At 34.7% G+C, this 21,005-nt stretch overlaps 3 protein-coding genes across 4 annotated transcripts; 2 read left to right on the top strand and 1 right to left on the bottom strand.

The window, feature by feature from the left end:
- Window positions 1-214: 214 nt before the first annotated feature.
- Window positions 215-2,203, bottom strand: LOC113238009 (splicing factor 3A subunit 3-like). The gene is made up of 3 exons (XM_026474725.1): window positions 2,000-2,203; window positions 654-701; window positions 215-397 (listed from the first exon to the last, which is right to left on the bottom strand). The coding sequence occupies exons 1-3, from the start codon at window positions 2,093-2,095 to the stop codon at window positions 215-217; spliced, it is 327 nt and encodes a 108-aa protein (XP_026330510.1). The 5' UTR covers window positions 2,096-2,203.
- A 315-nt stretch (window positions 2,204-2,518) lies between these two features.
- LOC113237807 (glucosidase 2 subunit beta) lies at window positions 2,519-4,526 on the top strand. The gene has a single exon (XM_026474480.1). The coding sequence runs from the start codon at window positions 2,566-2,568 to the stop codon at window positions 4,156-4,158; it is 1,593 nt and encodes a 530-aa protein (XP_026330265.1). The 5' UTR covers window positions 2,519-2,565; the 3' UTR covers window positions 4,159-4,526.
- A 1,306-nt stretch (window positions 4,527-5,832) lies between these two features.
- On the top strand, window positions 5,833-17,345 carry LOC113238015 (probable ATP-dependent RNA helicase pitchoune). 2 transcript variants are annotated; one of them, XM_026474732.1, is made up of 9 exons: window positions 5,833-6,124; window positions 6,318-6,467; window positions 6,589-6,753; window positions 7,148-7,286; window positions 12,543-12,705; window positions 13,216-13,368; window positions 13,595-13,762; window positions 16,363-16,540; window positions 17,036-17,345. In XM_026474732.1, the coding sequence occupies exons 1-9, from the start codon at window positions 5,872-5,874 to the stop codon at window positions 17,056-17,058; spliced, it is 1,392 nt and encodes a 463-aa protein (XP_026330517.1). In that variant the 5' UTR covers window positions 5,833-5,871; the 3' UTR covers window positions 17,059-17,345. The 2 variants fall into 2 exon arrangements, with proteins under 2 accessions (XP_026330517.1, XP_026330516.1); XM_026474731.1 differs by lacking the exon at window positions 17,036-17,345 and having other exon boundaries at window positions 16,363-16,873.
- The last annotated feature ends 3,660 nt before the right edge of the window (window positions 17,346-21,005 follow it).

Below are 21,005 nucleotides of genomic sequence, written 5' to 3'. Positions count from 1 at the left end.
TTTCACAAAAAATAATTGAATATCAATTCAATAAAAATTTAATTAATTTTTCCAGATTTAAATCACCTATATTTGTTTTTAAAAACAAACTGACTTTTCGGGTCCTTTACAGGTCCCATGGTCACGGTTGGTTACCATGGGACCTGTAAACGGCACGAAACGTCGGTTTGTTAGAAAAAACAAATATACGCGATGTAAATCGGAGAAAATAGTTTCATTTCCTATAATAATAATGTACCTCATTAGGATGTTTTCTGTGAAATTCCTTTATTTGCTTAAGTCGGGCATAAAACTCTTGAAATTCATTTGGACCAGACAATGCTGCAATTTCTTCCTTACGCAGACCATCTTTGTCTTCATAAAGTTCCTTTAACCTTATTGTAGCTTCAATATATCTCTGGAAATTGTACAGCTCTGTTAATAAATATCAGGGCAGATATTGTCACAAAAAACTGTTAATTAACTGAGTAAAGGAGTACATGAAGCTAGACTAGCAAAAGTACAACAATAAATGCATAATAATAATATTATATACCTAAATAGATATTAAACTAATTCTGTTCTTATGCCATCATAATTTAAGGGATAATAAAGTTATTATAAAAACTTATTTAAAAAATATTATATCAATAAACAACTATAAATTTACTTACGTCATGCAAGTTTTTCAAACGATGTTCTCCATTGATAGTCTCGCGATGCTGAAAAAATAATAGATATTTATTTTTTGTAAATATATAATAATAAAAATATATGAAGCCAACTAAACTAAAATAATATTAAATGGTTTTTGAATACTTTACAAAGGTCCCGATTGATGCCGAGGCTAAACAAAAGAATTTAGATACAATAGCTCCAGGTGAACTGTTAACAGAGAGCAGTTGGCTTCGTATTTCTAAGAAACGCTCGTCCGACCCACAATTGTATTTTTCCAAAAACTTGTAACTTATCTCTTATTTGGTACAACATATGTACTTTTTGAATAGGTAACAATACAAAGAAGTAATTTAAGTAATTTGTACACATCGTTCCATATAATTTTTTTACAAGGCACTCCTTTTAATAAATAAATTGTTGTTTCTTTTTCGGTAGTTCTCATCATTTTTGAACCACTATGGCAAATTTAACAGTTATTTCGTACTCTATTGCTATTAAACAATAACTTTAATTCAATAACCACTAGATAAAATGAAAACAAACCAGAAACGGACAGAAATAAAATTCCAAAAAAATAACAAAGCTGAGAATCAGGATTTTTTTAAAAAAAATTTAAATCTTCAATATCTTCAAAACTACTAATTTTCGGGCAGGGTATAACATGACTTAATTTGCTTCAAATTAGGTCTACTTTCACCCCTTAAAAGGAATGTATCGAGTTACCAATCACCCTGTATGCTCCGGAATCTTATTGTAAAAACGTATACAGTTCCCCATAAAAAAAGTTGTTTACCTTGGTTAAGCGTAATTGTGGTACCATGAGTTTGGACTTAGCTCTAAGGTAAATATTATGGATATCTTCTTTCTTATTGAAATTATGTATATTTTTACGGGCATATAAAATGTTTATTTATTTTTACGGGCTTATAAAATGTTTGAGTAAATGTACTGTTGCCACAGTCATGATACCAGTCTCCTTAAACTTTTCTCTGAGAGAAACCCGAGAGCCTAGACGGTACACAGAACGAATCGCTCGTTTTTGCAATACAAATATGGTGTGAATATCTGCCACTGTAGAGTTCTGGAATACGACCCTTAAAATCTTTTATAGGTAAAGGACATCATAATACTGGACGATGAGTAGAAAATAGACAGATATCTTAACTGTTGATTTTCAAAGAAGTATGTTTAATATAAAATGGTTGACGTTTTTTAAAATAATTTTTTGGACCACTGTAAATGAGCGCTATATAAAATTGTGTAAGTATTCATACCGTATATGCTAAATAATGCTTTGAGATGTTGATTTAAGAATTGAATGATATGGGATGATTTATATTACCCCTGTCTTCTTGTGAAGAATCTCTTTGACCATGGCATCCATAACCCGTTCTCGTTCTTCATGATAGCTCCGCTGTTGCTCCAATATTGTTTCCATTGTCCACAATTATGATTTTACGTAAATAGATCTAATAATATTTTGTGTGTAGGTAGGAGTAATCAGTGAATTGTTCTAATCTAACCTCGACGCCATTTACACAATCACACAACTAGCCATAGATAATACATACACAAATCGAATGAATGAAATGTAGGATCTGTGTCAAAAAAAAAGCTTTTCTTCTAAATATTCTTGTTTACTCAGTCTCGTTTTTCTCGTCAAATTAAAATCTCAGATTTTTTACATTCATAAAAGGTGTTTTATTGTGTAAAATACTAGGTTGCGTTTTTTTTTATAGCGCTCCACGGTATAATCGACCGGAAATGGTAGTAATCGAATAAGTTTAGCACTATCGAACTATGAAGCATGATTGGTAAACGTCAGCGCTGTCATATTTATACAAGTTCTATTTATCTATTGCTGTTCCTAATTTTGCAAGTGACCGGTGTTTAGGAAATTATAGTAAAATGTTCACCTATTTTTCTTGGATAAATAATCTCTATGTGTGCCTATTTATTATTTGTTCGTTTGTGATCTGTGCTCAATCGGACGTTCCAAGACCTCGCGGTGTTCCTTTATCCAAAGCACCGTTGTACGCTGCAAATAAAGATTTTACCTGTTTCGATGGAACTTTAACTATTCCATTCGCTTTCGTAAATGATGACTACTGCGACTGTTTTGATGGCAGTGATGAGCCGGGAACGGCGGCGTGTTTGAACGGAGTTTTCTACTGTACTAACGCCGGTCACCGACCGCAGAATATTCCAAGCTCTCGCGTCAATGACGGAGTTTGCGACTGCTGTGATGGGACAGATGAATACGCCACGCAAGAGGGCTGCCCCAACATCTGCGAGGAGCTCGGCAAAGAAGCTAGGTACGAAGCACAGCGGATCGCAGAGTTGCACAAAGCTGGCAACAGTTATAGGCTAGAACTGATCGAAAAAGGAAATAAAAAACGAAGCGAGATGGGAGAACAACTCGCTCAGTTAGAAAAAGATAAAGCAGAGGCTGAGAAAATTAAATTAGAGAAAGAAACCCTCAAAAATGAATTGGAGGCTAAGGAAAATGATGTTCTCAAAGTTTACAGGGAGGCAGAAGAATTGGAAAGACAGAAAAAGGCCGAAGAAGAGAAAGAACAGATGATTAAGGAAGCAACTGAGTTCTTTAACAAATATGATAAAGATAATGATGGTATCCTGACTAAGGAAGAAATGATGGAAATATCACTCTTTGATAGGGGTAATGATGGGGAGGTAGATGAGGATGATTTTAAGTACTTCATTAATGATAATGATACTGTTGATAAGGAAACTTTTGTTTCTACTACTTGGTCTATGGTGAAACCACTACAAATGATGCAGCAAAACACATTCAAAGCTCCAGCTGATGATGATGATGAACATGAGCCAGAACCTGATGACGAACCATATGATATTAGCAAAGAAGTGGCCAATGAGGACACTGAAACAGAAGATGAGAACGCTGATGTTGGCCCACATGAAGATGCTGAGGAGCTTGATGAAGCTGATGAGGAACCAGTGCAAAAATCAACTTACGATGAGGAAACACAAAAACTCATAGATGAAGCTTCAGAGGCACGTCGCCAATATACAGATGCAGAGCGTACTGTTAGAGAAATTGAAGCTAATATGAGAAATATCCAAGACAATTTGGAAAAAGATTATGGTCTGCAACAAGAATATGCCACTTTAGATGGGCAGTGCTTAGAATTTGAAGACAAGGAGTATGTATATAAGCTGTGCCTGTTCCAGAAAGTTACCCAAAAATCAAAAAATGGAGGAGGAGAGGTTGGTTTAGGCAACTGGGGTGAATGGGCAGGCACTGATAATAACAAATATTCTGCCATGAAATACACAAATGGAGTGTCTTGCTGGAATGGCCCACAGAGAACCACTACTGTAGCAATACAGTGTGGATTAGAAACAAAACTGTTATCTGTTTCAGAACCATATCGCTGTGAATATAAAATGGAGATGAGCACTCCAGCTGCATGTGATGAACTAAGTTTGCCACAGCACTCATCACATGATGAGCTGTGAGATTTCGTACGTTATACGTTTCTACACCTACAGTGTTGCGTAAAATATAAGTTATGGTAAATGAAGTAAATCAGTCATCATTGTCCATTGAAGTTTTTTAAGAATGTTGTAGAATGTCACAACATGTATTTTAATTTGTATTCATATTTGATTTTCAGCACATAATCTGTTTCTCTATGTCATATTGCATAGAATAAAATGTAGCTGCTAAGTAGAAAATAACTTTTAAGATGTCGTATTTTGATGGTGTTAATTTTCATACAATTTTTGTTAAATCCATTTTGAAAAAAATGGAAGACTGAAGTATAACAAAATCGTAATCATGATTAAGTTCCACACATTCCTGAAACAGAAGGCTGTTTTAGTTCATGTAATAATAGATGAAATTGATGAAGTGAACAAAACATTGTGAGTGATCAATAAATGTTGTTTTTTTATTAATAAAATATATATATATTTCTTTTTTCTTCAGTTAATGAGTGATGATCAATTTTTATTGGTGTAATGCATTGGTATTGAAATTTTATTTCGATTTGTATGTATTGAACAACATAATACACATTCGAATATCGCGCGATGCAAACAAATTCTACATAACGCTACGTTGATAGCATGTTGATAGTGAAAACTTTGTTCAACCAATGCAATTCGTCCGCGTATCAGATTTTTTGTTTTGGTCTGTAAAGATAAACAGAGTAAGCCTTAACGTCGTATATCGTTATCTCTTTCGCACATATTGTAACAGTCGAGCATGCACATACGTATGTATGTATGTTCGTACCTTCAACTATTCCTTTATTTTTTTCCATCCTTTAATGGTTCAACAACCGCATGCATTTCAAATGTCAACAATTTGGTAGACTATTTTTTTTTCCCGTCCTCTAACAGAACGAATTTGAGAAAATGGCGGGTTTTTGTAGTTTCAATTTTTTCGAATTAATTTTTGGGTTAAGTATTATTACGTTTTGAATTTCTTGATTGTTTGTTGCTTGTTTTAGCTGATGTCTTTATAGCCATTAGCTAAAACAAGCCAATACTAAAGAAATAAATAATAATCATCAACAATTTAGGTGGGGAAAAAAATGGCGGGTTTTTGGAGTTACAGTTTTTCATAAATTAATTTTTAATTTAAAGTATTATTACGTTTTAAGTTTCTTAATCCTTTGTTGCTTGACTAAGCTGTTGGCTCTAGCCAATGCTTAACAAATAGATAATAATTTCAGATTTGCTCTGGACCTTTTGGAGGGAAAAGTGTCGTTTTTATTTCGACTTTCAATTATTTTGTGAAATCTAGAAGTGGAATAGGATAGTGGTATTGTGCCTTAATCGAAGATTAAAACGCGATTTATATTATTTATTTATTTTACGAATCTCGAACTAAAATACCCGTATCGGCCCGTTTTAAGGAATCCCGAGTCAATCCAAACACGCCGGCCGCCTCAAATTGCCTATCCTCTTTGTGGCGGCCATATTTACAGAGACATAATTAAACTTCATGTTTAGGCTGATGGCTTTGCCAAAGCCTTAATAAATTAAAAAAAAAAAAAATTTCAAATGTCAAACACGTGCGGGAGTACAGAAACGAGTTTTTATTTTTGTGGATTTTATTGCATTTCATAAAAGAAATAATATTTGTTAGGTGCAAAAAAGAACTCGTTTTTCTGTTCGTTCCACGTGTTATTGAAAAATGTCGCCCAATTTCATCTAGTAAAAATGGATATAAAATGTTCTATATTAACCAAACCCCGCTTCTCAATGTTGGAAGGTAAGATAGATCATCGTATTCTCGAAGGAATAAAGGACATGGGTATTGAGAAACCGACAAGAATTCAGGCAGAGACTTTGCCTCACTTGATGCTGCATAAAGATTTGATCGGGACTGCGCAAACTGGTAGCGGCAAGACTTTGGCGTTCCTTATTCCCACTATTGATGGTTTAATTAGACTCAAGTTCACTAGAAAACATGGTAAGTACTTTAAGTCTTTTTAGGTCCTATTTTTCTGAAATATGTTCCAATGTAATTGATATAAATATTAACGATGCATAAATACGTTTGTACGTCGATGAATTTAATAAAACCCAGTGTTACTTTAACTTATTTTCGAAAAGTACAACAATATTGTAACAGCTCTTAAAATACTATTTACTTTTTGTTTTAGGTACTGGCTGCATCATTCTTTCGCCTACTAGAGAGTTAGCATTGCAAACTTACCAAGTTATGAAGAAATTATTAAGTAGTATAGATTTGTCACATGCATTGATTGTGGGCGGAGAAAAGAAAATGAAAGATATTGTAGCTTTAAAGAAAGGTAAGACATATAAATGGAATCAATATCTGTATAATAAAATAAAAAGCAAGGTAAACTTTGGGTGTACATGTACATTTATAAAAAAGGAAGTTCATCATCATATTATGTACATGTTTTATAGGAGCAAACATACTAGTGAGCACTCCAGGAAGACTTCTAGATCACCTGCAGAGCACTGCAGGTTTCAACTGCAAGAACTTGCAATATCTTGTTGTGGATGAAGCTGATAAACTGCTGGAAGCTGGCTTTGAGAAACATGTTACAGGAATTATAAATCTATTGCCAAGTTAGTACAAAATTTTACTATCCATTATTCGTTTTCTATTTTCTTCTCTTCCTTGGGCATGGAACCTTCTAACTTGTCTGTTTTTTTTTAAATAAACTAACTACAGAAACTGCATTGTCCTATTTTTTTAAGATTGTGTTGAATAATTTTTCACAACAATCAAGATTGTAGTGTTTTATTGAGCATCATTTCTCTTCATTTTCCTTTTATCTTTATAATTTATTTTATTGAGTTCTTGGAAAATGCGTTGTACTTGGAGTATTTGTCATTCACGTCTTAACAATTTTTAATCAGGATTCTAACTATATGATGTAATGGGTTGGTGTACTCAACTCAACATCCAGGTGCCTATTATGCATATAACTGGTTATTTTAATCACATGTGGATTTTCAGAAAAGAGGCAAACAATGTTATTTAGTGCAACAATAGATGAAAAAGTAAAAAACCTCATTAAACTGGCTTTAACAACAGATCCTGTCTGGATATCTGTGAAGGATGATAATCAGTCTACAGTAACAGGTCTACAGCAAGGGTACGTACTGTACAGTCATACCACTATGTATTGAGATGTTGGTAATTAGGTACAATATGCAGAATAGAGGTTGGCTCTTGACTCTGAGTAACATGGTGGGTGTCCAATGCAAACTGAGTTATGTGTGGAAGCATTACCATCAGTCATACAAACATGAATCTCCTGCATACCTTTTTAAAATGGACTGTCCATTTGATCAAAAGTGGTAACTATGCACGACTTTTATATAATAATATAGTGATATTAAGGTCACTTCCTTAGTACTAAACATTACCAGGCTTGGGTCATAATGTCTTAAGTTTCTTGTTCTTGTGATGAGACTCCCTACATTTCAGTCTGAAATGCAGCAGTGTTGGTATGGAATAGGTAGGACATGAGTAGGTTCTGCTGGTTCCACACAGGGTAGGCACACTGGCTAACTAGCCAGAACTGGCACTTCTAAATGTGAAGAACTCTTCACATATAGAAGTGCTACCACATGGCTACATGAAATAACACCTGCATAATGTTGTAATTCCACACCATACCTTTGGAGAGCATCTCTGTCCTCTTTATCATCATAATTAACATTAACATTTTTAGTGAAATTGGGTTATTAACATAAGTCAAGTGGGGCAATTACGTCAGCGGGGTAATTAAACCACATGGCAATTACTTCTATTGTATAAGCTCTAAGTCAGTGGTGACACCTAGTGAAGGTAAAGAAAAAGCAGGTTCGTTCGATAAATAATAGATTGCGCGCGTAAGGCATAAACGGACTGATTGGTGGGCAACTTCGACAGTGAGCCATATTTTTGCTGTACGCAATCATAAACGCTCTGCAAAGTTTTCAATTTCTAAAGTGATTTCAGTGCCTTTTTCGAAGTTGTATCAAGGTAAGTGATGAAATTAGAAACAGTAGATTCTTTTCTGCTAATTGGTTTTATTCCAGATATATTACTAAGTTATTGAGTCTGACGTTATTACCCGCCAAAATTTTGACGTAGGGTTATTAAGTCAGAAAAGAATATAATAATAATCCAACTGTTTTTGTATGAAGTAGCAAAACGCTAGTGATGTGCATAGTGTCGACCTAAATGTCGATTATATATTTTTGTGTGGTATCTTTAGTGAAGCACTATCGTACCAGCATATTTCATTGGCTTATTTGATATACAACGTGTTTTTTTAAACTAGCACAGTATGGGAAGTCAGAAACTATTAGAGGAACAGGTCTTAGCAACCGTCAAATCTTTTTTTGTGAAAACAATTTTGGCTTAAATGTTTTGGTCAAGCGTGAGTTGTCCATGAAAATGAATAAACTTGATAATTTAAAAATCGGGACATTAGAAAGGGCGTTTGTGTCAAAATATCAAAACTGAGAAAATATCTGCTGTCTCCAAAAGAAAGAATATAGACACTTTGTACAGACTTATTTATAAAGTTTCTGATATTAAAAATATGTATATGTGCAGCTTGCACCTACCGAAAAACCTTGTTTTTATAGCTAGAAATTCCAATCACAACTAACACATTTCTCCCAGTAACATACTTGGTTCATTTTCAAATAATTGTAGCTACTTTCCGCTTATCGATTTTCATGCATCCCAACAATAATTTATAGAAAAATGATGGAATTACCCCTCTAAAATGTTAAAAGTGTTTTTTCTAGAAACTGGAGCTTTCAAACAGGTTATAAAGCTCAGTTTCGCATAATGCATGTGTCGTAAACATTTTCTAGATTTGAGTTTTAGCGTCGTAGCTTCATAAAAGGCAGAGATATTGCCAATTGACGTAATAACCCCACAGGGGGGTTAATTAAGTCATTATGATTTCTTTTCAAGATTTTTGCTTTTTTGACAGTTTAGACACGAATTGTTTGCTAAAAAAATATGATGGACAGGAAAACAGATAATTACCTTATGATATGGATGAGTCAACTTAACTGTAACTTTCCAACAGACAATATTAGGAGTTTGTAAAATTTTTGCTTACATTTTTCTGACAGAATAGCAACGCTTGACCTTATCTCTTATCAACAAAACTGGACTTTCACCCCCTGTAATCAGTTTTTTATTATCTTATTTAGTTTTCGTTTTGTCATTTGTTTTTAGGTGACAACAAAACTTAAGGTGCTAATATCTCAAAAGTTACTCAAATGCAAATGCATTAGTTATGGTAAAGATGGCAGACCAGTAACTTTCAAACAATTTTTTTTTAACCGACGCACTCATTGCCCCACACTGGGGAACCCCTGTATCGCAGGTGTCATAGACAAACACAGACAATACCCAGACCCACGAGAGAAATAGATGTAGATCATACAAATATTTCTCCCGGCCCGGGAATCGAGCCCAGGACCTCTGCATGGCAGTTCACCATGGTAATTGTTCAGCCAAGGAGGCAGTTAAATACAGATTATGTAAGAGTATGAATTGTTTGTAGATAGTCAATAAATACAAGTTTTTTCACAGACATGTATCTAGATAGACACCGCAAGTACAGTAATTTGTATGAAAACAAAGCATGCCATTTTTTGTACCCACTATTGTGACCTTTCACAAGAACTATTTAGTAATGGAAACTCCTTCCGCTCGTTCTAAATCGATTTGATTGAACGGAATTTACGCGTTTTCATTCAATTGATCGATTCTAAATAGAATAATTTTTGTTCAAGTATTTGTTGATTACAGTTAGTCGTAATATTAATATAGTAAAAAAATACTAGAATAAGATAGTTAAGTTCTTTATTGTACTTGTTTTAAAAAAATGTTGATTACTTAAAATAAATTAAGACTTTAATTTTTAATCAACTTCAAATATTAAAATTATTGTAACGCGTTTTCACGCGTTTATGCGTTTTCATTCAATTGATCGATTCTAAATAGAATAATTTTTGTTCAAGTATTTGTTGATTACAAGTATGCAGTCGTAATATTAATATAGTAGAAAAATACTAGAATTAGATAGTAAAGGGTCATTCCACCGAAAATGACACCGCGGTTCAAAAAAATAAATTACACAATTTTGTTTTAATTATATGACTAGAATACGATAATAAATAAATCCAATCATTAGAAATAAATGAGATTTTTCGGATATTGTACAATTATTGCATTTTTTGTCTTCATTAACGCAGCTATAGTGCTGTCGTCTATAGTAAAGCATTTTTTCTTATAATGTTAACAACAATTTCGCGGTTATTTGTGCGTCTTTCTACAAAAGTTATTACTATCGAAGAAAATTTATGAATTTTAAAACAGTGATAAGTGGTTGCATGGAAGTATATATATGACGGTGAGGTGTTATTAAAGTTTCAGTAAATACTAATTTCAAGTTACACCCGCCACAATGAAACATATATATTTTTATTTTAATCAATAAATATGCAATCTATTGGCATTTGCTTTTGTAAAAGTAACAATTATGCTAAGGGTCACCATTTTGATTTGGTTGGTCATTGTACACGTATATAGTAATGTAAATATTAAGATTTGAAAGTGTGTCCCACCCGTCACAGCGATGGGTGGGACACACTTCTAAACGTTTTTACTTTGAATAAATGTTTGTATTTTCATGGATTCGAGTTTTTACGATGTTTACTAGGTGTAACAGTTGCTTTAATTGCTTAAATTAAACAGGTGGGACAAGTTACATTTGATACATAGAATTTAAAAAAATACACGGTTTATATGTAGATCCATCATTTGTAAGCAATTTTTTTATAATTAAGACATTATAACACATAAAAAATGACAATTAAAAAGTGGTAACATTTTTCCTTATGATTTTCAATATCAGGAAATTCATGAAAAGTCTCCACCAGTTTTAACTATATATTCGAGCAAAACTTCTAAAATTCGATATATTTTTATATGATATTATTTGATTTAATTGATTATATTTTGAGATAAAAAATAAAATGTATATTTCTCCATACGAAAAAAAAAATTTTTTTCTCCGAAACTATCAACTTTTCAAGAAATTATACAAGAATAAAAGTTGTTAGGAATGTTATTATCTATCATACAACAATTAGCTCGATACTCCACAACTTATTCCTATGTCCAAGAATTATCAATTTGAGCCCATTGTGTGGCGTCTATCTAGATATATATGTCTGTGAGTTTTTTAAACAAATTGATTACCAGGTTGATACAAAGTAGTATAATTGGATTGAGCTTATCTTATTCATAAACAATTATTGTAATTTTGCGAATAAAATATACAGGGTGGACGGGATAGTGACGTCGAAAAAAATGTAGGTGTTTCACATTGAGGGGTATGCGAATGAATGTATGTTCCGCGATTTTAAATAGTTTTCGAATTATGATTTTTTTAATGGATTGTTTTTAATTTTCAACTGGATAAGCTCTAAATTTTTTATTTATTTGTACAACAATATTTTGGGTTGTTTTTGTAACTCAATCTTTATGAATTGTACTTTACGCACAAATTAATCAGCTTCGTAACATTAATGGAAGCTACAAAAGTTTTGACTCAAACTGGAAAATTCGCGTTCCTGAGAGTCAGACTTGGATTTTCAACTTTAAACTAAAAATTTAAACCGGCAATTTCATACTTCCTGGGTCATTTAAACACTGCGCTAGGCTCTAAACTTTCTTGTTAATACAAAAAAACTAGCACTTGACATATTAAGTACCTTTGAAAGCTGATTTCAGCAAACAAAAGGCATACCATTTGCTGAAATCAGCCTTCAAAGGTACTGAGGTCGAAAATTCCTACAATAGTAATTTGTTATAATTATTAATACAAAGATCGAACGCAGAAAAAATTCCTTTGATCCGGCCGGATTCGAACTGGCGTTATACCAACTAAGCTTAGTTGGTACAGCGTCTGGCACGGTATGCTAGAAGACGTTGATTCGGAGTATTCGATCTTTGTATTAATAATTATAACAAACTAGTGGAGTAATTTCACAAAAAAAATTGAATATCAATTCAATAAAAATTTAAAATAGTAATTTGATTAAAAAAAGATTGTTGCCTATTTTATCTTTCCTAATTTTATACACTTTCTTTAATTAGTAATAAAATAATAACTGTAGGAAAGCTAAGATCTGGACATTTTAAATTTTATTTCATTCTATCCTAAATGTTTTTGCGACCACGGAAATTTAGTTGCATGTTATCTTCTATATGTGCACTTTGGAAGAATGACTGAGAATTATGAGGTTTTGTGTTTCAAGCATCTGTAACTTCCATGATGTAATAGTTATTTAGTTACTTACTATTATACTTGTATTCTAATTTGCAGATATTACATATGTCCAATCAATGAAAGAATAGCATGGCTATACAAAATGCTAAGGAAATGTAAAAAACTGAAAGTTATGATATTCTTTTCTTCGTGTAAGTCTGTAGACTTCCATTATGAATTCTTTAAATGCCATTGCCAAGCAAATGTTTTGAGTATTCATGTAAGTATTTTTACTGGGTTATAAACTAACTAGTGTTTGTGATATAACATTCGGGTTGACGGTAACCTTTCCAAATCTAAGATAGACATGATCTGTCTCGGTCTGATGGGCCGTTGCGGCATTATTGAATAACACAAAAATACATCCAAACATTTGCATTCCATGCAAATCCAACATTTTATAATTGAACCTTCACAAACAAGGATACCGTTCCTACTCAGAGCGGGGGCTCCGTTCGCCAGTAAGTTTGGCAGCCGCGAGGAGGACGACGGGGCGGTGTGGCCCGCTTCGTCGTGAGGAGGGGAGGAGGAGAAAGTAGCTCCTCCTATGTGCTGGGGGGTTCCGGTGCTCAAAGTCGATCCCGGATCCGTCCCACTAGAATAACCGAGACGGTCACCGTGGGGGTTTAGCCGGTAGAAGTCTTCGCTGGCCCCGCGACGGAGAGGAATCTTAGGAGGATTTACCCACAAAAAAAAAAGTTCAAGAAGTACGTGCCATTAATAATTTCAGGGCAAACAAAGTCAATCCCGAAGAAAAGAAGCCTACCATAGTTTCGTAGAAGCGCAAAACGGCACATTGTTCTGTACTGACGTCGCGGCGAGAGGCTTAGATATTCCGAGGGTGGATTGGATTGTTCAATACGATCCCCCCACAGATCCCAAGGTGAGTTTTTTACACAGAGATTTTGGAGTTTTGTCTAAATTAGAAAGTATTTTAAGCCTACTCTGTCATCAAAAGCATAATTAATAATAGATAGTTGGAGATATCCTATAACATTATTATGATAAACTAAGTTGGTACAGGTTTATAAAAGATTAATACACAGAGACGCTAGTACGCATCGGCTGTTACTATTCTTATAAAAATTAACAGAAATGTATCGTTCCAGGAATACATTCATAGAGTAGGTCGAACAGCTAGAGGACTAAACAAAACAGGAAATGCAGTTATATTGCTAAGACCAGAAGAAGAAAACTTCGTAAATTTCCTAAGAAAAGAAAACATTTATTTGGACAAGTACTCGTTTGGGGACCTGCCTCACGATGTTCAAGCAATGGTAGGCAATTCATTTCAATGTGATAAAGTAATGAACATAGTGAAATTCACTTTTATCAGTAAGCATGTTGCATTAGCAATGTATATCTGCTATGTACAAAATTATAAATAATCTGTGATAATAATAATGTATGAACGACCTCATGGCCTAGTGTTTAAATACAGATTGCACGTCCACACGCGGGTGTAATTTAATGTACTAATTGCATTATAAGGATTTTGAATGTTTTGACTAGAGCACCCTAAGTTAATTTTATTAATATAATTCCTTTTATGTGAGTATATGATGATAAGATACCAACACTAAAGACACATACAAATGTATATATATATATATCAAATAAACAACAAAACCAAAGTAACCGACGCAAACAACGTTTACGTACAACGCATATACAGTGTGTCCCAAAATTTAACGTCATGCGAACACCGGGCGAAAGGCCAGGTTATATCAATTCTGGTAAAAATAAAATAAAACAAAACATCCTTATCACTTAATTAATTGTGATGAGGTATATACACACATCAAAAGTGTCTAGGGATCAAGTACGTTTAAGACTATTGCTGCAATTAGGGTTAATTACCTATATTAACTTTTTTGTATCGCTATTGATACTTTTTAGTGAGTTTTAACATTTAAATAAGGAATATTGTTTAAAATTCGATAATAAGAAGAAAATCGATTGTCAATGTGGTTTTTATAAAAATGAGTTATAGCGTTTTGACAAAATCATTACAATATCTGCATTGGAACCGAAACAATTTACATTATTATGGAGAGACGACATCATTTAACCCGAGAAGTGATGATGTGAGCCGTCGGAATGTTGGAAGCTGGTTCCAGGCAACGTGCTGTGGCTTTCACTCTTAACACTACACAGAGCGTCATAAGTCGCCTCTGGACGCGCTATTGCATGATGGGCAGCGTGGCCGAGCGACATGGAGGACGATCTCACATCACGACTCGCAGACAGGACCGGTATATCCAAAATACTGCTCGACGGAATCGTACCATGACCGCCATGATGTTGGTTACGAGGCTCCACAGCTCCTCAGGCTTGCTAATAAGCGATCAAACAATCCGAAATCGTTTACGTGAAGTGGGTCTGCGATCCCGAAGGCCGCTCAGAGTTCCACCTATTGCACCCTGCAATCGCAGGACCCGTTTACGATGGGCTCGCGAACACAGAAACTGGGAGGAAGAAGACTGGCGCTATGTGTGCTTTTCGGATGAATCCCGCTTCGGTATGAGACCGGATACAAGACGTACTCGAGTTTGGAGAACATCTGGACGTCATGAACGTTTGAGATATTGCCAGGAAGTTCATCCATATGGTGGGGGAACAATAATGATATGGGCCGGTATTTGGATCGGGGCGGAAGAACCGATCTCATTTGGATCAGGGGTAACCTCAATGCTCAAGTTTACGCAGAGAGGATTGTTTCAGATGTTATCATCCCTTTGCGAGGCCAGTTGGGTGATTCATTTCAACTAATGCATGACAACGCACGTCCACACACGGCTAGAGTCGTAACACGCATTCTTGCCGAAGCTCGTATCAACGTTCTGCCGTGGCCTGCTCAATCGCCAGACCTCAATCCAATTGAGCACGCATGGGATATGCTTCAAAGAAGAGCTGTGCCGAGTATGCATACCGTACATACTCTACAACAATATTTCGACTTGTTACAAAACACATGGGCGGCCATTCCTCAAAGTGATTTTGATGAACTCATCTTAAGCATGCCAAATCGTTGTAATTGTGTGATTCGTGTTAATGGTGGAAATACAGATTATTAATTTTCTTATCTTTACAATAAAAATGAGCAAAATCATCATTTTCGCCATTTTTTTGTCATTTAATTGACGCCGTTAATTTGAGTTTTTTCCCACAATTTGCAAAAACATCAATTTTAGTTTATTTTAATTAAATATAGGGGTAAGCGGTTAAATAAAACATAAGCATTAAAGTAAGAAGTCGTCCTGGAAGACTGGATTTGGTAAATATTGCTTAAATAATTTTTATTTCAAAAATATTCACTTGATCCCTAGACACTTTTGATGTGTGTATATTTTTGATAATGTTGAAAATCAATACCCTAGACCACATCTTTAAGGTGCTCTCATCACAAATTTTAAAATATTGCAGTGTTTTTTTAACGTAGTCCTAAATAACCATGCTATTTGTCGCACTCATTAATCAAACAATGAATGTTAATTTATTGAGTCATAGTTAAAAAAAAATTATGTCACCTAACTTTGACACTTCATATGTTAAAACAGTATTACGCTACCCTGGAGCAAGTTACGGTCCATTAAGTCAAGATTTCACAATGGTACCTACAATACTTGTGTGCTCAAAGATCAGTTTTATCATAGTGTAAGTGAGATGGCCAGATATGGTAAGAGTGAGATAGACAGTGACACTATTCGACGTAAATTAGAGTGAGACAGTTGCCACTTTTTATTCCAATATATATATATATTATATATACCGTAGCTGATATTATATAACCTAGTTTTCCGGTACCAGCTGGACGTCGAGTTTTGGGACACCCTGTATGCAGAGAATTGAGAGCAATTCTTATTCTCGTTTACAGCTAGAAGGTCTTATAAAGAGAAATGGCGTAATGAAAACATTAGCTCGCAAAGCATACTTGTCTTTCCTTAGATGCTACAAGTCACATCCTTTGAAGAAAATATTTAATATAAAAACCTTGGATTTGAAACTAGCGGCACAAGCGTTTGGGTTTTTAGAACAACCTCATGTTGATTTTTGTATCCTTTTATATTTTGTTATTTATTATTGTATCTAAATATTGAAATCCTGAAAATTCTACCATACTTCTCGGCATAATATTTTAAAGGTGCAAGAATAATCACGTCAAATGAGTCTCAGTGATTTCAAGAAGAAAAGTTATAAACTTTAATGATAAAAGCCATAAAATGCCTATGTTGAGAAACTAATCAATCATTTGTATCCATGGAGTATATATGTAAGTATCCACTTGGTGACGTTTCATGGCTTTGATTATAGAAATATAAAAATACGGTAGCGGGCTAAATTGAAAGGTTACACACTCCTCTTTTGAGAGCTAAAATTGAATAGAAACCTTACCAATTTATTCCTACATATAAGATACTACTCTAGTGCTGAGTTGCTGTTTTTACCCTACATTTATTTCAGAGTACACCCCGTCCCTGCTACTGGCGAATAAGCATTTATTTGTATGTTTTTGAAATTTGTACAATATTTCTTAACTATAAATTCAGTAAATTGCAAAACAAGAACGTGATTATGGGGCATTATTGAGACAAGACGTTTACCCTCCGAAGTACGTGACTGACAGGCCAAGTTGGTTATTGTTTCCGCAATGTTATTTTTGGAATGTCGATAAAGTCGTGGGTGTCAACTTAAACTGGACGTATCTTGATTTGCTGACAGTATTGACAGTTGTGACCACAGACGTATATCTAGATAGACGCCGCAAGTACAGCAATTTGTATGAAAACCAAGGATGCCACATTTTTTTGTACCCACTATGACGTCACAAGAACTATTTAGAGATGGAAACCTCCTTCCGCTCACTCTAAATCGATTGATTGAACGGAATACGCGTGTTTATTTATTTTTATATATTGATCGATTCTAAATAGAATAATTTTTGCTCAAGTATTTGTTGATTACAATTAGTCGTAATATTAATATAGTAGAAAAATACTAGAATAAGATAAGTAACTTCTTTATTTTACTTATTTAAAAAAAATGTTGATTACTTAAAATAAATTGACTTTAATTTTTAATCAACTTCAAATATTAAAATTATTGTCCTTCCCATATAATGAGCTTTTTATATAACATCTTTTTGTAATAGAAGATATTATCGAATAACCTAAATAATGGAAACGCACGTCAATATATGAACTTGCGACTGCCTTAATTAATTTTACTAGATGGTTTTCTGTTGGTAATTGATCAAATTGATGAATGGCAAAACAAATGAAAATATTACTGCTGACAAAATATGGTAAAATGTTATTAATCAGAAGAGGTTTACTTAACGAAGGCCTCGCTTGAAATTTTTGTTTTTTGTTTATTATTTCTTGGATTTCTAACTCTACTACTCTGCATATTTGGATAGCATCTTAGGTGGGATAAACCAGACCACCTTCGTCATAGAAAGCAACGAACTCATACGTATAACCAACTCCAGGTTTTTGTAAAGACAGCGCACTGTTAATTCTTTGCTTTATATATTTTTTGTATTACTCGTACTATACATATGCGGCGAAGTATGTAATTATTTGCTCACCATATTCGGACATTCAAGGCAACGTGCTGCATAAATGATCGAAATTACAGATACTACTGATAATAGATACTACAAAACTGAAAAAAAAAGTAAACATTACTAAACATTACTACAAAAGAGTTATAGAATATTTTTAGGTCATAATAATTTTCGTCCCTTTGTTTTAAAAATAGATCAGAATAGAGAACGGTGTTGCCTAACACGAATACATCACTAAATGTTAAATTTGGCTAAAGAAATGTACTTACGGCCGTACCACGAAACTGGGGGTCTACTCTCGATCTCCGTCCGACATCCGTCCGAAACAATTACTGCCAAATAAGCAATACTTGACCAAATGAAAAGACGCGTGATGCGAATGAAGCTTCATACTTAATACTTGTCTTTTAATTTTGTCGAATATTACTTATTTGACAGTAATTGTTTCGGACGGATGTCGGACGGAGATAGAGAGTAGACCCCCTGAATACATTATACAAAAGTGCGTTCGTTCGATATTCATGGCGTATTAACAAAGGATCACAAATATATCACACCAAGTAAAAACCGCAATGTATTACAAATCATGAGGCATACACTCGGTTGCATATAGGGCATGCAAACCGGTTACCCGGTTAACCATAAAAAATAACCGGTTAACCGTCTATTTTGGAATCCGGTTTTCAGCAAAGGAAAAACTGGTTTTTCGGGATTTTCGGTTTCTTTTAACTATTAAAACGTAACGAGTTCTTAGGTTTTCGCGATTGTTACACATAGGGAATTTCAATCGCATATATTTGTTTTGGGACTTGTAAAGGGCCCAAAACGTTAGTTTGTTTGAGAAAACAAATATACGCGATTCAAATCCGGAAAAATAGTTTCATTTATTAAAACCTAAGTTTGTAACTCATAATATCATTGTATCCTAGTTAATAATGGTAAATAAACGTTAATTAAATGCTAGGAATTTAGGTACCTAACTACAAGACAGCGACAGCGTCCTCGAGACGGAGACGGGTAACTTTTGGGATAGCCAGAGGTGAGGGAAGTGCGCGAGCAGTAAAGCAACAAATCCGAGTCACCTATCCTCTTGGCAGGCTTTTCAACATAATCCAAGGCGGCTCGTTGGTATTCAGCAGAACTATCACATAGGTGGCAACGTACTCTATATTCGACCGGATGTGTGCTTGGTACAGCTTTTTTGAATCTTCTGTCCCGGTGTGAAGTAACACCTCACCTTGAAAAGGATGTCAAGCTTCTTGGTTGCATTTTTGGCCATGGATTCTATGCATCTGCCGAAGAACAGTCTGGACAACAGGTTCATTCCAAGTAGCTGGCGATGGTCGGCTGTCGATATGGATATATCAGAAATAGTCGGAGCTCCATTTTGTGCAGAATAGACACGCCTGCGTTTTAGAGCATTCCATTTTATAAGTTTGACACCACCCCAATCAGAGACAAGCGAAGTGTCAAATCCAAATGACTAATCATAGACTCTGGACAAGACTGGATTTTTTTTCCACTGACCTTTGCATTGATAAAGTACCTATCTACAACTGCGCTGTAATCAGTATACCTGGAATTAACATATTGATATGCGGCAGAAAGAGAGTTGTGGACAGTACGGAACCCTGGCGCACTCCGAAACTCTATCGCCTAATGTAGTGTAGTAAGATCGAATCGAACGCTAACTCAAAAAATCCGACATTGGAAAGCCCGTAAGAGTGAAGCTTGCTTAAGGTTTGCATGCCAGATATTGTCAAAGGCTTTAGAAATATTCCAAGACATTGCAAGTGCTTCTCCTTCCTCTCCTATAGTCTCGCTCCACGTGTGAAACGCATACACAAGAAGATCACCCTCTACGGCACACATGGTCGAACTTGACTTGGCATAACGCTCATTTGTATGTCTTGGCTGTCTTATTAAATTCTTCAGTTTCAGAGCATTCGGAGCTTTGCGCTGTCGAGCATACGCTGTTTTTGTACTTCAGTACAACTACAATCAGCGTTAAAACATGGACGAGCTTGGGGTCTATTGAGTACATCAGAGTATGGTATGTAATACTCCACACCTAAACGCAAGACACAGCATGAGCACAGCTCGACGAGTTCCCTGAACTGAAGCAACCCTGTCAGGGATATGAAGCAAATCGCATTGCGTCCCAATCTGCTAACCTGTTTCGCCACGTCCGCTTCATACCGCCATCTAATCGGGTGGGAGAGGTTTCAAAAGACAATAGACAGAGCAATTAGTCGTATGACACTTAACATCTGGAATCCTGATGGCGCTACTGACAAGCTGGGAAAGGCTTAGCGTCAACGTCAATTTTCGCGTCTGTCTCCCAGCATATTTAGGTCATTTGGTATGGGCACAACCATTCTTTCATTCCTCAGAATAACTAGCTGCGCCGCTGGGTAACTATGATGAGCATCATTAGTCGTTTCTCTCAGATGTTGGAAAATCTTGACCAGAGAATCAGACTGAAAACGAAGATATCGAGTTCTTAGGTTAACGCAATTGTTACACAAATATTCATTCAATAAAATAATTTGTAAAACTAGCGTAAATTGGAATGTTTTCTTTGTAAAATTAAAAATAAGGTATTTAATTAATAACTATTGTAACTATAGTGAAAAAATAGGGTGGCATAGGTTTGCATTAATAGTGGACATAACTGGTTAAAGACTACCACCTCAGTCAACCGTGACCATGGGACCTGTAAAGGGCCCGAAACGTCGGTTTGTTTGAAAAAACAAATATACGCGATTTAAATCCGGAAAATAGTTTCATTTCCTATGAAAACGAAGATGTTTAATTGCTTGTCTCTAAAATACGTATATTTTTTTACGGTATTCGTATTGCTGTTGATTTTTTTACTATAATTCGAGACGTTATTGGTTTCATTACATGTGAATTCTATAAAAAATAATTTACAAAACACTTTTTTTATG

Source organism: Hyposmocoma kahamanoa, unplaced genomic scaffold (genome assembly GCF_003589595.1).
Source record: "Hyposmocoma kahamanoa isolate Upper Pololo Valley unplaced genomic scaffold, ASM358959v1 94, whole genome shotgun sequence".
NCBI classification, from domain to species: Eukaryota; Metazoa; Arthropoda; class Insecta; order Lepidoptera; family Cosmopterigidae; genus Hyposmocoma; species Hyposmocoma kahamanoa.
This window is presented reverse-complemented; position numbering and strand designations above follow the sequence as displayed.

Coding starts and splice junctions, on each gene's coding strand:
- LOC113238009 (XM_026474725.1), bottom strand. CDS start 2,095: ATGGAAACAATATTGGAGCAACAGCGGAGCTATCATGAAGAACGAGAA. Junction 702..1,999: donor TTCTTCACAAGAAGACAGGG/GTAATATAAATC, acceptor TTATTTTTTCAG/CATCGCGAGACTATCAATGG. Junction 398..653: donor GTTTGAAAAACTTGCATGAC/GTAAGTAAATTT, acceptor TACAATTTCCAG/AGATATATTGAAGCTACAAT.
- LOC113237807 (XM_026474480.1), top strand. CDS start 2,566: ATGTTCACCTATTTTTCTTGGATAAATAATCTCTATGTGTGCCTATTT.
- LOC113238015 (XM_026474731.1), top strand. CDS start 5,872: ATGGATATAAAATGTTCTATATTAACCAAACCCCGCTTCTCAATGTTG. Junction 6,468..6,588: donor TATTGTAGCTTTAAAGAAAG/GTAAGACATATA, acceptor CATGTTTTATAG/GAGCAAACATACTAGTGAGC. Junction 13,763..16,362: donor CTCACGATGTTCAAGCAATG/GTAGGCAATTCA, acceptor TCTCGTTTACAG/CTAGAAGGTCTTATAAAGAG.